The following is a 16,395-nucleotide window of genomic DNA, read 5'->3' as shown; positions in this document are numbered from 1 at the left end:
TACTAGACAAGATTGGAGAAGTTGCCTATAGACTTGCCTTACCGCCCTCACTGTCTAAAGTTCACAATGTCTTCAATGTCTCTATGTTGAGAAAGTATGTTTCAGATCCTTCACATATCCTAAGCTATGAACCTTTAGAGTTGAATCAAAACTTAATTTATGAGGAACAACCGGTGAAAATATTGGAAAGAAAGGAGAAGGAGCTTAGAAACAAGAGAATCCCACAGATGAAAGTACTATGGAGGAACCATGTAGTGGAAGAGGCTACCTGGGAAAGGGAAGAGGAAATGAAAAACAAATATCCAGATCTATTTCGTAAGTAAATTTTGAGGACGAAATTTTATAAGGAGGGGAGGATTGTAGTGCCAAAGGTTCTCATGAACATAACAAGTCAATAATAGGCACACTTGCATTTCATAAGAGTCACTTAGTGTTAATTAGCATGTTAGCACTCAAAAACATATATGATCGTTTCACTTTGTTAAATGAAAATTTACTTTGAATGTTGCTTTCAACCTACGTCTGATGTCAACTTGCAGTGTAAAGGCTCAGTAACCTCGAAGAATAAGCTTAGTGTGCTAGCAAAGAAAAATCCTATGGTTTAAAGATTTAAATACAAGTTTACTATTTTGAAGTAAGCATGACATCTTGAGTTGAAAAACTACAACTGCAACAATGAAGATACATATAGTAGGTTAAATAGGTTTCTTTCAATGAGTAAAAAAAGAAAAGAAAAGAATGTATAATTAAATACTTTTGCTTACTGAGTTGTCAATTATTTGGTTGAATATATGTTTTCTATGATAGAGTTCTTTAAGTATACAATTTAATTGGTTTTAAAGCTAGGTCTTACCAAAATACTATGCATCAAGCGCGTAGAAGCGAAACTAATGGAATAAGCTTAATCTATGGACCCTAAATTAGGTTGCATCCTTTTGGAATGAGATTAGGTGTATTTTAAAGTTTAGAAGAGGCCCTAGTCAGCTCTAGATCGTTCCTTTATGCCACCTAATATACAAATTTAAAAATTCCAACTATGTCCTAATCAATCTTATAACTAGATTCTAGTACATTCAAGCAAGTAGCTTAATTGTTCTAGCTCTTCTTCGACCAGAGTTTCTTCCTAAGAAAGAAAAGGGGTTCCTAAGGTTCCTTTGAGTGAAATTAACCACTTCCAAGTGGTAGGACCTGATTTGGAGTTATAGAATGCAAGTTAGAACCGATACAAGGTACGACAATTTTTATTTTCATAGTGTTTTCTCTACAACTTGAGTAAACCATCAAATATATGAAGTTCAGAGGTTTTGTGTTTTAAAGGTATATCAAGCTTCGGAAGTTAAGAGGTTTTGTGAAGAAACCGAAAGCAACGCAAGAGAAAAATCCGAAAGGTTTCACCGATTTCGATTGAAATTTCTTAAATAATCTAAGCTTAGAACTTGCCACAAGGTGTTTGAGAAAAGGTAGAATATAAGATATTAGCTTAATGCTTGAATTATTTTTAATGGTATTACTTGCTGTATGAGGTTTTACATATTCGTTTTGTGGCTGCAAAATAGAGAAACTGAGATCTAGATTATGTAAACCTAGTTTTGGTGTAATTAAATTGTGTGACTGTTTCTTTTTGTTCCATTGTTATGACAGCTCAATTTTGAGTATTTATACAATAAAAATGGAGTTTTCAAAGCTGCTATATGTATTTGCTTTGTTTATAGATTTACGAATTAAGGAAAAGTTGATTTTTTCCTAAAGTACTCAAGTGTAATGAAATGTTCAAAAATGGCGATGAATTATTGTCTCTGTGGGAGCTATTGAATTGGTATCTTTTGCAGGTTAAAAAGTAATATGTATACTTTGGAAAAAGATGTAAAAATAGGGGAAATCCTGCCCGTTTGAAAAAAAAAAAAAAAAATCTAGTTTTAGTTCGAAATGTCACTTCAAGATTTGTTCTTTGATTTCTTAAAGTATATACTAAATGATAAGATTCTAAGACATCTTTTTAAAGATGTTTTCTCGTTTAAGTGTTTGAATAGCTTGAGTGGTCAATATTATAGTACTTCATACAATATGACTAAAGATGTGTTCCGTACATTATGTAACTCAGATAGGGTTTTCGGTTACTTATGCTAGGTGTTATAGCACACTCTGCTTATCGAGGAGACTGTCCATTTCAACTTATTAGAAAAGGAGGTAAGTAAAGGACTACTTTAAGTGCATTACAAGGACAATAGTAAGTATACGTGCATAATGTATGGTGCATGCATATCTATGTTTATGTTTGTGAATGTCATGGGCATTCTAGCACGGTTTTAAAGAAGTGAAGGTTTGTCCATTCATAAGTTTTAAAAACTAGTACTATTGTACCAAATTATGAGACAAATTTTAAGTGCATTGGCTAGTTTGTCGGAGCTGGGTAGGTAAGTCCATTGATGTATACTCTTGCGGACCTTATAATGAGTTTCGTGGAAGCGAGGCTCGATATTAGCGCGGTGTGGGATGCCCCTTTGATGAGGGAAGGTTATTCCGAAAACCTCACACGACGGTCGCACCTAATTGTGACTCTTGGCCAGAGTTTCCGCCAAATGTTATCACGGCCTATCGACTTACGGGACTAGCAATGTACTAAGGGGCCTGACAAGAAATATATATTTTTAATAGGAATACAAAGAAAGTTTATTCACAAATCATATTCATGAGCATGCAAAATTTTTACTTACTGAGCATTAGCTCATGATGCAGATGAGGAGGTAGAGTATCAGTTCGCTGGTTGACGGGCATGCTTTCTAGTTCTAGTGATCATACACACGTCGACAAGCTAGATCTTGTGGGAAAAAAAAACTTCCATGTTTATTATTATTTTTTTATATATTTTGGTAGATATATTACTGCCGTTGGTAGAATGGATTTCTAGAATTTCTTCGTGATATGTAAATTTTGTAAATAATCTTTTACAAAAGAAATGCCACGCAGTTGCTTTCGTTTCAAGTTTTAAAAGTTTTCTTTAAAAAAAAAAAATAATAATAATAATAAAATAATAATAATAATAATAATAATAATAATAATAATAATAATAATACCGTCATTTCATTAATGACATAAATGAAGTTTAATAAAAAGATAACACTTCCTAGTTCGGCTATACATCTTAGCATGGCTAAACTAGGGGGTGTTATATAGCCATAATGAATATCCCGATTGATTACCATCCATAAATGAATTATGCGGAGCTAGTAAAGAGACTATTTGTATAAATATAATATGGGCTCCAATAATTCATGTAATCATTATTCTGTACCAAATAATACAATTACACAATTATTAGTTTCAGTGTCATGCCACTATATACCTGAAACTGCAATCCTAAGTATATATCAAATTATGTAAGCAAGTAGATTATTTTGTCCAATGACCTTGTCATATAGGCAATACCCTCATATGATATCCATGATCAACCTAGGTTAAAGTCCGATAATCCTTTTGATCACGCTATCTTAAAGATCCATTATACATCTTATAAGAAAATAATTATTCACCATATGTGAATAACAAATCATTTGCCATGCAAACGATCCAAGGCCTTGTCCATTCTCCATCTAGTGTAATGTCGTTAAGAGGATAACCTTTACTCTTCATAAGAGCTATGATTCCATATCTATAAGTAAACCCTTCATCGAATATAAATCGTGTACCCAAAGAACTAGTCTATTAGCTTACTACTTTGAGATGCCTTAGCCTTTGGAACATCTAAGTACACAAGTTATATACATGAAGCCATTTACATATGTAGGATTAAGGTTATTGCATAATGAACGTCAAAAAATGAATTAATCTATTCAAGCGGATTATATAGATTAATCATACTTTAGTCCAAGTCCAATATGTCACTACCACTAGGTAACATATCTATGTCTCTACTTGGGAGTCAACTTGCTCTAGATAGTTAAGACAAACCATCTCCTCAATTGGCTTTAGATGACTTAATAGTCTTAACATGAGTTAGATGCTCACTCTAACCCCTTTTACTATGGACTATGGATTTAGACTATTTACTTTAGAATGTTGTCTTCTTGCACACAAAAAGAACCATTGCATGCAACATCCTAATAGTTTAACATCAAATAGTCAATGAGCCATATTTGCTTATAATTACTTTAACATGTAAATAGAATGAGGTACATATAGCAATGTAATGAATAACCTCGTATATATTATTAATCAGTTCAAAAATAAATAAAATACATAAAATGTCTTTTCTGTTTAGGGCATTCCTAACAGAAATACGGTGCAATTGTTGATTGTTACTGTAGGAGAGTAACTCTAATTACCAGCCTGGAGTAATAATTACTTATCAAGCGGACATGAACCTAGTTTTGAAAGAACAATTGTTGAAACACAACGTTGGGGGATGGTGAAACCTAGTATGCTTTTCTTTCCTCTTTGCCTTAGAGAGTGAACCCGAGGTAATCAGAGAGAATGCTGAAATCCCTGTAGTGGATGAATACATAGATGTTTTTCCTGATGAGTTGTCCGGTTTACCGCCAGATCGAGAAATAGAATTGTCTATCGATCTAGTTTCGGGAACTGCTCCTATTTCCATTGCTCCTTATCGAATGGAGCCTGCTGAAATGAAGGAATTAAAGAAGCAACTCGGTGTGTTAGTAGAGAAGGGATACATCAGAAACAATACTTCCCCATGGGGTACACCCTTGTTGTTCGTAAAAAAGAACGACGGATCTCTTTGGTTGTGTGTTGATTATCATCAATTACATAGAGTAACTGTGAAGAATAAGTACCCATTGCCAAGGATCGATGAGTTACTCGACCAGTTGGGTGGATCACAGTATTACTCTAAGACTAACTTAAGGTATGGATATCATCAACTTAAGATCAATGAGGAAGATATTCTAAAGACTGCTTTTAGAACCTGATATGGGCATTTTGAGTTTCTTGTGATGCTTATGCTCCTGCGGCTTTCATGGATCTAATGAACCAAGTCTTCTGACCTTACTTGGCTTAAATTGTAATTGTCTTTATTGATGATATCCTAGTTTATTCGAAGACTTGGGATGACCATGAACAGCATCTAAGGATCATTCTCTAGACTCTTCGTGAGTATCAATTATATGTGAAGAAGGAGAAGTGTGACTTCCGGCTAATAGAACTGAAGTTCCTTGGTCATGTTATATCTAGACAAGGAATCTCAGTAGATCATTCGAAGATAGAAACTGTACTACAGTAGGAAAGACCGAAGAATGTAGCAGAGATTCAAAGTTTCCTCAGACTTCCAGGATACTATCGACGTTTTGTAAAAGACTTCTCGAGTATTACTACACCAATGACTCGATTGACCAAGAAAGAAGTCAGATTCGAATGGGATGTTGAATGCGAACATGCTTTCTAAGAGTTGAAGACCAGGCTGACAAGTGCATCAGTCCTAACCATACCTAATAGCGAGGAGACATATGAAGTATATTCTGAGGCATCAAGGAAAGGACTTGGATGTGTTATGATGCAAGGTGGACGTGTTGTAGCTTACGCAACTCGTCAACTGAAACCTCATGAATGAAATTACCCCAGTCATGATCTGGAATTGGCTGCAGTCATCTTTGCCCTCAAGATACGGAGATGTTATCTCTATGGGGTGAAGTTCTATGTCTTCTCTGACCATAAAATTTTTAAGTATTTGTTCACTCAGAAAGATCTAAATCTCAAGCAGAGAAGATGGATGTAATACATGGAAGATTACGACTTCATGCTGCTATATCATCCTGGAAAAATGAATGTGGTACTTGACGCCCTTAGCAGGAAGACTTCGAGAACTTTGGTGTCATTGATTTTGGAAGATTGGAAAAGGACTATAGTAGTAGGTGATTATGATCTTCAGTACTACGAGGATTATAATCAGACGATGGTGTATAATCTGATTTCCACACCGGCTCTTGTGCAAATAGTCAAGCAGAATCAATGGCAGGATCCCCATCTCTAAGGAATTTGGATTCGAATTCAAAATGGAAAAGAACTTACGGATTGAAAAATCTGAGAGGATGGGGCACTCTACTTCAGAAACTGCCTAGCTGTCCCTAAGGTAGATGAGATCAAAAATGCAGTTTTACACGAAGCTCATAAATAACGGTATGCTATTCATCCTGGAAGTATGAAAATGTATCAAGATCTTAAGAGGCAATACTGATGGAGAGGTATGAAGAAAGAGATTTGTGAATATGTATCAGAATGTCCCACCTGTCTTTGAATTAAAGATGAACACCCAAAACTTGCTGGAGAATTGCAGCCTCTTCCTGTTTCGGGATGGAAATGGGAACACATAACAATAGACTTTTTGATGGGACTACCGAGGACTGAGCAGAAGCATTATGCCATATGGGTTATGGTGGATACGCTATCTGTCCACTTTATACCATTTTGTGCAACATATTCCCAGACGATCCTAGCAGAGTTGTATCTAGAGCATATCGTCAGACTTCACGGAGAGCCATTGTCCATTACATCGGATCGTGACACCCGCTTCAATGCAAGGTATTTGAGGAGTTGTCAAGAAGCCTTAGGAATAGAAATGAATTTTGGTATGGCCTTTCATCCTCAGACTGATGGACAATATGAAAGAGTAATCTAGATTTTAGAAGACATGCTTCGTGCTTGTGTTTTGGACTTTTGTGGGAACTGGAGAAGTATCTTCATCTAGCCAAATTCGCTTACAAGAACAGCTATCAATGTAGCATTGGTATGACACTGTTTGAAGCTCTTTGTGGTCGACCCTGTAGATCATCAGTTTGTTGGCTCGAGCCAGAGGATCAAATTACCACTGGACCAGATGTTATCCAAGAAAAAAAATGAGAAGAGAGCTATCATTCGAGAATGATTGCTAACAGCTCAGAGTCGTCGAAAGAGCTATGCTCATAGAAGGCACAGACCTTTAGAATTCCAAGAAGGTGACTTCGTTATGTTGAAGGTTTCCCCGCGCAAAGGAGTTGCTTACTTTGGTGTGAAAGAAAAACTTGCGCCTAGATACGCGGAACCATTTCCTATTGTGCAACGAGTTAGTGTCGCAGCATATCGTCTTTCATTACTGCCTAAGTTATCTCATGTGCATGACATGTTCGATGTCTTTATGCTTCGTAAATACCAACCCGGTCCAAAAGCTATGGTGCAATGGTATGATGTTTCAATCTAGTATGACACAACTTACGAAGAATCACCGGTTCAGATTCTTGATCATAAGATAAAAAGTTTGTGTCATTATGACATTGTACTAGTGAAAGTGTTGTGACAACACCATGGTGTTGAGGAAGCGACATGTGAGCTGGAAGCAACGATGCATGAGCAATATCTGTTTACACTTTGAGGTAAGCTCTAATTTTGAGGACGAAATTCTTAATAGGGGTAGAGCTGTAACACCTTGAAGAATTAAACAGGTTTAATTATGTTAATTGTGATCTATTAGTGTGCCTAATTTGATCTTTCTTAATTAATTGTGTTTATTAAATATTTTCAAAGAATTTCAATATCTTTTAGTATTTATATTCTTACCTCAGAAATTTGTGGAGACACATTTTCTGATCCATTCTTCTAAATATCTTTTAAAGTTTATCCTTTCATTTTTCTTTTATTTCTTTTTCCTTTCTTTTTCTCTCTTTTCCTCTCTCAGCTCACACTCTCTCTTCTCTCACTCTCTCCCTCGTCACTCTCTCTCTCTCTCTCTCTCAGCCACCCTCTCCCTCTCTCTCTCTCTCCCCCTTTCCTTCTCTCAAAACTTGTTATTTTGTCTCAAGAAGCTTGAACCAATCACTCTCTCTCACTCTCCCTCTCATCTCACGTCTCTCTCTCTCTCTCTCTCTCTCTCGCTCTCTCTCTCTCTCTCTCTCTCACACTCTCTCCTCTCTCAAATTTGTCTCTAAGGGAGTTATTGACTAAGATTTGAACAAAACGGGAACCTCAAGAAGTTTCCAACACTAAAGGAAATATTTGGGGTAAGATTTCTGAAAAATCTACTCTAGAACCTAGAATTTTTCTTTGGTAGAACTTATTTTCAGTTTGAGTTTGATTTTGATGGGTTTTGGTAGAAACTATGTTAGGAATTGTGGATTTTTGATTCTTTGAACTTGATTAAGTGATTGGAACCTAGTTTTGTTAATTTCTTTTGAGAATATCTTGAAATCAACCCCAAAATTGTAGGATTTGGCCTCGTTCTCCATGGAACGACCATTTTGGCTGACTTGCACTGCTTGCACCAATCGACCGGGGCAGTCGACTGGTCTCCTCTCCACCGGCTGACCGGTGGAGATGAACCTCTCTGCCACCGGTCGACCAGTGTGCATTTTCCCTGCCTAAAAAATGTTCAAAAACCTTGATTTCGACCCAAAATTCAATGTAGTACCAACCAAATTTCATTTGAGAACTCAAAGTGAGTGGATTAGCTACATTGATCCTTGTCCTATCCTATTTTCTTGTGTGGGTTCCAATCCTCAAAGAAAATATGATTTGAATTAAGAAATTGTTTATGAATTTTGATTTTTAGTAAAGGCACACTAGTATGATACAATTAGACATGATTAAGTTTGACATGTTTCGGTAATGATGTCTGAATCGTAGAACATTGTTTTGATAGTGGGATTAGCGGAAAGGCAAGAGTTAAGCTTTAGAAGAAGTCAGTCTTGGGCGACGAGAAGTTAACTGTAGAACTCTACCAAAGAGGTAGGATATTCTTGTTCATATCATTGTTAGCCTGTTTTAAAGTATTTTGGCCTACGTAAATGTTTTAAAGATAAAACATGCTTGATAAAGAAAAGTAGTTTAAGACAATAGTATGATTATTGCTATTGAACTCATAGTGAACTGACGTAAAGTTTTAATAGATATTTTCTTAAGATAAGATATTTTTAAGAACTGGTAAGCCCGCTGATGGCCTAGAAATCAGGATATGAAGATCGTATCTTTGGAGGCAGGACTCGAAACCCGTACGGGCTACTACGGTGGTGATAAGGCTTTGCTTTTGGTTGTGTAAGTAATTTATCATAGTAGTAAATTACTTGATGATGCCTGTAATCTAGAATTTAAGTTTATATTTTCCTTTCGGAAAAAAGATGTTTGGTTCCGGCTGATGTGTTGGGACTGTGCATTTTTATTTATTTATAAAGTTTTCTAAAATCTATCCTATTGGGCCTTCTGCTCCTTTTTCTTTTGTTTCAATGTATTTAACCCCTCACAAGCGATGCTAGAAGCAGTGCTGAGTAAGTACCAACACAGGTAACTCTAGCTTGTGTGGTTCAAGAGAAGAAGTTGTACACACTTCAATCCTTGTTGTACAATGTAAGATACGTATAAATTCTATGGATTGTAAACCTTAAATATATTTAGATTGTGGTTGATTTCTTTATCTATTTCTTTATTTATTCATGTATGTACAATATGAAATATCTTGTGGGGGAAACTGAATGATGCCAGATGCTCAGTTTTGAACTTGTTTTATCAGGAAATTGTAAAAATCCCCGCCACTTTCTCCAAATCCAATTTTACCAAAATGTGGGGGTTTGTTTAAAAATTTTTTTAATGTTTTACTTTTAAGATTGATTTTCATATTTTCAAATGCTTAATTACTCTCTTAATCAGATTTAACTTTTAAACGAGTCTCCATGTTATTAACTCTTGTTTCGAGGCGCGACATATATATATATATATATATATATATAAACGAAGTTTACCCGCTTAGAAAGTAGAATGAACGTTACCATCAGATTAGAAATATCATTGAAGCGGAGATGCCCTTTTTTTTTTTTTTTTTTTTTTTTTCATTAGATGAATAGTGTTATCTTTACATTCTATGACGCAACGCTTGCAGTAAAAGAACGTAAATACTAACATGCTCATGATCAATCTATCTACCACTGGTAATTGTTACGCTCATTACGTTTACAGAATGCGAATCTTCTTCAATTCTTGATGTAGAGCACTCATCATTTGGACTCCTTTCGATGAAGAAACCAGGCTCCTTAGGTTGACGCAAGACAGCTCCGTCATTTTCCAACATGAAAACTACGGACGACATTGTCGGTCTGTCGTACGGGAACCTTTGGACACATAACAAAGCCACTTGAATGCATCTCAACACTTGAGATTCAATGTATGAGTCCTCAAAACACGCATCCATTAGATCCAAGGCTTTGCCTTCATTCCACAACAACCATGCCTGAAAGAGTCAAAAGAATTCTTAGACATAAACCAAAACGTTACATGGCAGATATATCACTCATTGTTCTTACGTGTCCCGAAAGGTTATGGTAATGATCTGGGTGCTTGAATCTTCTATTCTTTTTACCGCTCACAGTCTCTAGCAAGAGCACGCCAAAGCTGAAAACATCTGACTTGACAGAAAACTTCCCATCAATTGCATACTCTGGTGACATGTAACCACTGCAAGAAACATATAGTTTGTCATAAGAAACAACTGCGAATTTGAGGAGAAAATAAAAATATTGACAAGCTTCCTAACTTACTATGTTCCAACAATTCTTCTCGTTCTCGCTTCTTTCTCATCGTCCCTGAAAGTCCTTGCCAAACCAAAATCCGATATCTTTGGGTTCAGATTGTTGTCTAATAAAATATTACTTGCTTTGAGATCTCGATGAACAATTTGAAGTTTAGAATCTTGGTGGAGGTAAAGAAGACCTCTTGCAATGCCTCTAATAATGTCGAAGTGCTTGTTCCAAGGCAGTGTCATGCATCTTTCTCCATCTGCAAAAAATTTGAACTTCTCCTTATAAGTTAAAATTTAAACTCAATGCCTGAATAGCCTTACAAGTTTATTTTGCAAAGGTTTGGTACCAACCAAAGATGTAATGGTCCAAGCTCTTATTGGGCATATACTCATAGATCAATATCCTTTCTTCCTTTTGAATACAACAACCCAGAAGAGCAACAAGATTCCTATGTTGAAGCTTTGCAATCAATTCAGCTTCATTCTTAAACTCATTAAGACCCTGTTCCGAATCTTTCGACTGTCGCTTTACTGCAATTTCTTGTCCTGTAGAAAGTTGCCCCTGCTTGGTGTTGTATAAATGTATACTTCATGAGTAAAAGTATTATAAAGAAATAGAACAAAGCTACAATTTGTCCAAGAAAAAAAAAAAAAAAAAAACCTGGTAAACAGGACCAAATCCACCGGCTCCTATCATGTTTTCGGTGCAGAAGTTGTTTGTTGCAGCTATAATTGTGGCCAAATCAAATGTAGGCAAGTCTACATCTTCAACGTTGCTTTTACCTATTAATTTACAATGTAAAATCAGTAAAATACGTCCTATTTGATTTTCAGAAATATAATCAAGAATTTGAGTGGTATTGGAAACATTTTCTTACCTTTTAGCCTATTACATAGTTTCCAGGTTTTGCACCACAATGCAACGCCAAAGATACATGTGCCAAGGCTCAACGAAGCCCAGAAGATGGTATGAAGTTTTTTCTTCTTATTTCCATCACTGATTGATTCTAGAAAGGACCAAGCAACAACAAGAATTCAAATAATTTGTGCAATTCTACGAAGAGATCATATGAAAATATATGGAGAACTTGATCTGCCACTACATAGTGGATCCATACTTACTTATTTCTGAAGAAGATAATCGGATATAGAGATCATCATCACTGCCTTTCACATGCTTTTCTCGGACGTCAACCAAGTCACTAAACCACATCAAACAGCCATTGCCTCCATTCCTGACATCAGAATTAGCATAAGCTTGACATGAACAGTTCTTCAAACAAGCATCCTTGCAGTCCTTAAGGCTCATACTTTTGTTAAACCAAAACTCAATCAAATCTGGCAATTTTACTGCCGCAACCTTCACAAACCCTTCTCCCTCTCTACAATCCAATGGCGTCTTCCTCACGCACCCCTTGGACCACATTAACACCATCCATTCTTCTTGAGACCTCGGCGTGAAGCCCTCAATACATTTGCATACTGCATATGATCCGCTATTTGTACAAACTGCATTAGGGCCGCAATAGCCATAATGCTCACATAGTTGATCAGCTGGAAACGAGTACATAGTAGCCCATTCAGAACTTCCATTCTGCAGAACAAGATGCTGCAAGGAACCTGAACGATTCACCTTTCGAAATGAAATGACAGAGTCAATAGTACTCACCATCGTTATGTATGTCTCCTCCTCATTAAACGTATGCAAAATCTTGTAAACTGATTGAAACTGCTCTTCCATGCCACTGTATCGAACTCCATTCCATATCCCTGTCCGAAATTTTCTTGCAGATCCCACAGCCAGTACACTTTGAGCAAGCCCACTGACTACGCTAATCCTGTAAGTAACATCTCCGGTTGATGGATCATCCGCACTTTTCCATGATGTTAAGTACCACTCGAAGCCTGTTTTCAAGTCCCATCCAAGTTTCATGCCGACTAATTGTGTGTCAGTAGGATAATCAAAGCTTTGCCATATGTAAACATCATGAGTTTTTATCCCTTGCTCTTGAAGGACAAGATTTCCGGTGTCCAAAAGCAGAGCAACGGGACTACTTGCGGCGTTGCTCGATACATTTGCAGACCAAATGATGCTCCTAGTGCTGTTGAGAAGAACAAGGCTTCCTCCTTTGATTGTCAATTCGCCATTTGACCCGGTCAGTGGGTTATTTCTGTTGGCAACCCAAACAATTGTTTCGGGCTTCCTCTTGTACCACAATCCCAAGTAACGATTCTTCGAATTTCCGGGAGAGAAGAAGCCTAACTCAAAGATTTGGGTGGGAGAAATTAGAGTAGTAGTAGTGTTACCATAATCTGTGAGTGATTGTAATGGAGTTACAGCCTCAATATGAGCAGCACTAGAGAATTGAAACACAAAAGAGATCAAAACGGTGAAAAAATGAAGGACTTCCATTAAAAGAGAGCTTTATGCTAGTATAATTGGATTTTCAATACGTGTTCCAATGGGTTTGTTATGGAGTTATTTGATACATGTATTCAAACCATTTCGCCACACTCTAATAAAGAATTTGAATAAAAAAAAAAAAATTTCCAATAGTTTTCTCACAAAAAAAAAATTGAATCAAAACTCAAATACACTTTCTAGACGGGCCATATATTCCTTTTTTCTTTCATTTTTTTTGACCGTTATCTCGTTTAGTCATATTTAGCTTCTCTCTCTTCTTTCTTCTTCTTCTTCTTTTTTTTTTTTTTTTTTACTTTGCTTGTTGACTAAACTAAATTAAATGATAATAGTAGTGATAATTCTCTACTTGACTAGTGAGAGGTCTTTCAATCGATATTGGCCAACTACCCTTAAAAATTGTCTCAAAATGCCCACAATTGGGGCCATCGTCATTGATATAGAAATTTCTTCGTATAACAGCAGAAAATAAAATTCTGATTTCACACGGAATACCAAAAACTCCTCGACAGGTAACATACCAGGTCAACAACGCTAAATGACAGCCGATCTAAGTGTTAATTGATTCTTGTCGAATCGTAAATCATATCATAAAGTTTAAAAGTTGTAAAATACCGGATGCATTCTATGATACATTCATTAAAAATTGTATTATGTATTCCAACAAATCTTATATCATAAATCATAAGATAATAGACCAAGACTTGAGATGAATTAAAATTAATAGATCAATAGTTTACATAAGTTAATAAATAGGCTAAATTACTGTTTTTGTCCATAACTTGTCTAGTTATGAACCATAACTTGACAAGTTATTGTCCATAATTTACGGTTTTTGTCCATAACTTGTCTGACTATGAACCATAACTTGATAAATTTGTCCATAACTTATCTGGTTATGAACCATAACTTAACAAATTATGGCCTATTAATTTCTATAATTAAAAATTAACCTATATACTTTCTTAAGCTTTTTATATTGGCATATTTTCTACTATTTATTTACTTTATGGAAATACATATTATGCATTAATGTGTTTGCACATACTAAAAAAGTATTGTATACTGTGTTACCGGAGGTAACCTGTTGTATGACTGAAGGTAGTATGACGTGATGCTGGAAGTATTTGTCAACTACCGTGTTAATTAATAAAGGTATCCGACTTGGTTTACATCTCTAGTCCAAGTACTAGAATGTAGAACACTTACTTGAGCGAAAAGTAAATTAGTATCAAAATTAGAAAACAAAGGTTAATCTTAATTCTTAACTAATTCCTCAAATTCACGCAGCTTACTCATTACCAAAGTGGTTTATCAAAGTAGAAGAATATTATTGAAGTACCAAAGAAGAAATTTTACGAGCTCCAAGGCTTCTTAGCTAGTTATGCTCTTTCTAATTTTGTTGATTTGTTTGTTTTGAATTTATATGTCGTCACGTATTTCTTTGCTTGTTCATTCTGATAGTTTAAGTTGTTAATGATATCCATTTATAGTTCTTTTTTTTTAATAAAAAAAGGAAAATAAAAATAAAAATGGGTTATTTAGTACAGTTTCTCAATTTTGATTTGATATGGGAAGGCAGTCTTAATATATGTGTTTCGTTTCAGTTCACGTGTCTTGTTCTTCTTTCTTTCCTTTTTTCATTTTGCACGCCTTTCCTGCTTGGTTTCTTTTTATGTAGAGCTCTTTTGTATGTTTTTTCTCCAAGAATGTGGTAGTTTAGGAATGCCCTTCGATTATTCTGCCAATCTATTCATTTAAAAAACGTGCCTTATTTTTCAAGTCTTTGACTAGTCACGAGTAATTTGATCAATACTTCCCTGCTAACGACCTTTGGCAAAATTTCTTACCTTCATTGATGAGACATTTAGTAAGAGATAGTTATTGTTACCTTTCATTCAACGAGTCACACTTTTTTCTTTTTTTAATAATTAACGAGTCATTAAAAACGCTAGTTGATGCAGAACTAATAGGGCATCTTGATTTGACCACCCAACTTCGCAAACCGCGATAAGTAAACTTATTTAAATGTAATTAATTTACTTGATTTAGTTTCTTAGTCACTAAAATTTTCAGTGATTTTTTTTTTACTTATAATATTTACTAACGTTAGAATTGCAAACTCATAAAAATGAATGAATTATGATTAGCAAGAACATCGCAAATAATTCTTTATTTACGACGACATTTCGTCACAAATAATATTATTTTGGCAGCAAATGTTTGCGCCAGATAACATTTGCCGCCAACAACATATTTGCAATGACTAGTGAATTATTTGTGACGACAAGTGTCGCACAAATTAGACAAATTGTAGTAGTGAACTAAAAGGAATAATTGTTTTCCACTACAAACAATATTTTTAATAATGTACTTGTTATTTCACGATAGTAATTTACTGGAATGTTCTAATACCACTTGTTGGTAAATTTAGTGGTAAAATAAGAAATGAGTATTAATGAAAATACTATGAACATAGAGTATGTTATGTGGAAAACCCCTAAATATAATGGGGTAAAAACCATGAGACAAGTGTAGAAGGATTTCAATATGAAAAATGGGGATTACAATATTCTCTCTAAATTATACAAAGAGAACGATAAAAATCACTCTCTCATGTAAATAGGAGAAACACCTCATAAAAAAAAAAAAAAAAAAAAAAAAAAAAAAAAAAAAAAAAAAAAGAAAAAAAAAAAAAAAAAAAAAAAAAAAAAAAAAAAAAAAACTGGAGAAACTAAATTGCTCTCATACTATGAGAATTCTCTCTGAAAGGTGAGAATGAGATGCAAAACTGAGAAAGGAAGGAGCTATATTTATAGCTAAGCTCCTCCTAAGAAAACCATATGAGCCAATTGTAAACAACACTATAACAATAAAGGTCATTTGCGACGACATTTTTTGCGACGACAAATGTCGTCGTAAATAATACAATATTTGCGTCGTCGCAATTACTCATCGTTAGATAAAATAACCATGTCGTTGCTAATAACTTAAATGTCATCACAAATAATTTTCGAGAGCAAATTTCAATAGCACGGATTTTTGCCGCCAAGGTGATCCATTTTAGTGCTGACTTACCCATTGTGACGACCCTCCTATGAGGCCGCCACTGTAACTTAAACTTTAACTTGTACTTACTGGGGTTTCTTAAAATTTGCGGAACATTTTTTTTTTTAATATAAGAAAGAATACTTTCATAATTTGTAACAATAATTTCAAATAAGTGAATCACTAAATTTCTTAAAGCTTTTCTTAATTTCAGTTAAGATAAAACGTTCTAAAAATATCTTTCAAACAGAGCAGCATTTGAACTCCTATTTCAAATACTCTTTAAAAGCCTTTCTAAAACTAGCCAATTCAATCAGGCCATTTAATTTTGACTTTAAAACGGATTTCGTGAGAAATCTTAAATTCAAGTACATCTTAAAGCCCTTTTAAAATCAATCGTTTAAATCGTCATGTTTAAAATTTGTTTATTTGTTGCATG

General features: G+C 35.0%; 1 protein-coding gene across 1 annotated transcript; it reads right to left on the bottom strand.

Annotated features, from left to right (window-relative positions):
• Positions 1 to 9,835: 9,835 nt before the first annotated feature.
• Positions 9,836 to 13,037, bottom strand: LOC21412031 (G-type lectin S-receptor-like serine/threonine-protein kinase At4g27290). The gene is made up of 7 exons (XM_024166269.1): positions 11,609 to 13,037; positions 11,365 to 11,493; positions 11,148 to 11,269; positions 10,838 to 11,048; positions 10,506 to 10,743; positions 10,272 to 10,422; positions 9,836 to 10,198 (listed from the first exon to the last, which is right to left on the bottom strand). The coding sequence occupies exons 1-7, from the start codon at positions 12,897 to 12,899 to the stop codon at positions 9,887 to 9,889; spliced, it is 2,454 nt and encodes an 817-aa protein (XP_024022037.1). The 5' UTR covers positions 12,900 to 13,037; the 3' UTR covers positions 9,836 to 9,886.
• Between the last annotated feature and the right edge of the window lie 3,358 nt (positions 13,038 to 16,395).

The sequence above is a fragment of the Morus notabilis genome, unplaced genomic scaffold (assembly GCF_000414095.1).
Source record: "Morus notabilis unplaced genomic scaffold, ASM41409v2 Scaffold500, whole genome shotgun sequence".
Lineage (NCBI taxonomy): Eukaryota > Viridiplantae > Streptophyta > Magnoliopsida > Rosales > Moraceae > Morus > Morus notabilis.
The sequence above is the reverse complement of the archived record's forward strand: the minus strand, read 5'-3'. Positions and strand labels throughout refer to the sequence as shown.

Bases quoted from the DNA above. Each gene is read 5' to 3' on its own strand.
- LOC21412031 (XM_024166269.1), bottom strand. From the start codon at position 12,899: ATGGAAGTCCTTCATTTTTTCACCGTTTTGATCTCTTTTGTGTTTCAA. The intron at 10,744-10,837 runs GTTGGTACCAAA...AATTTTTTGCAG, and splicing joins CTTGGACCATTACATCTTTG to ATGGAGAAAGATGCATGACA. The intron at 10,199-10,271 runs GTAAGAACAATG...TGACTCTTTCAG, and splicing joins ACCATAACCTTTCGGGACAC to GCATGGTTGTTGTGGAATGA.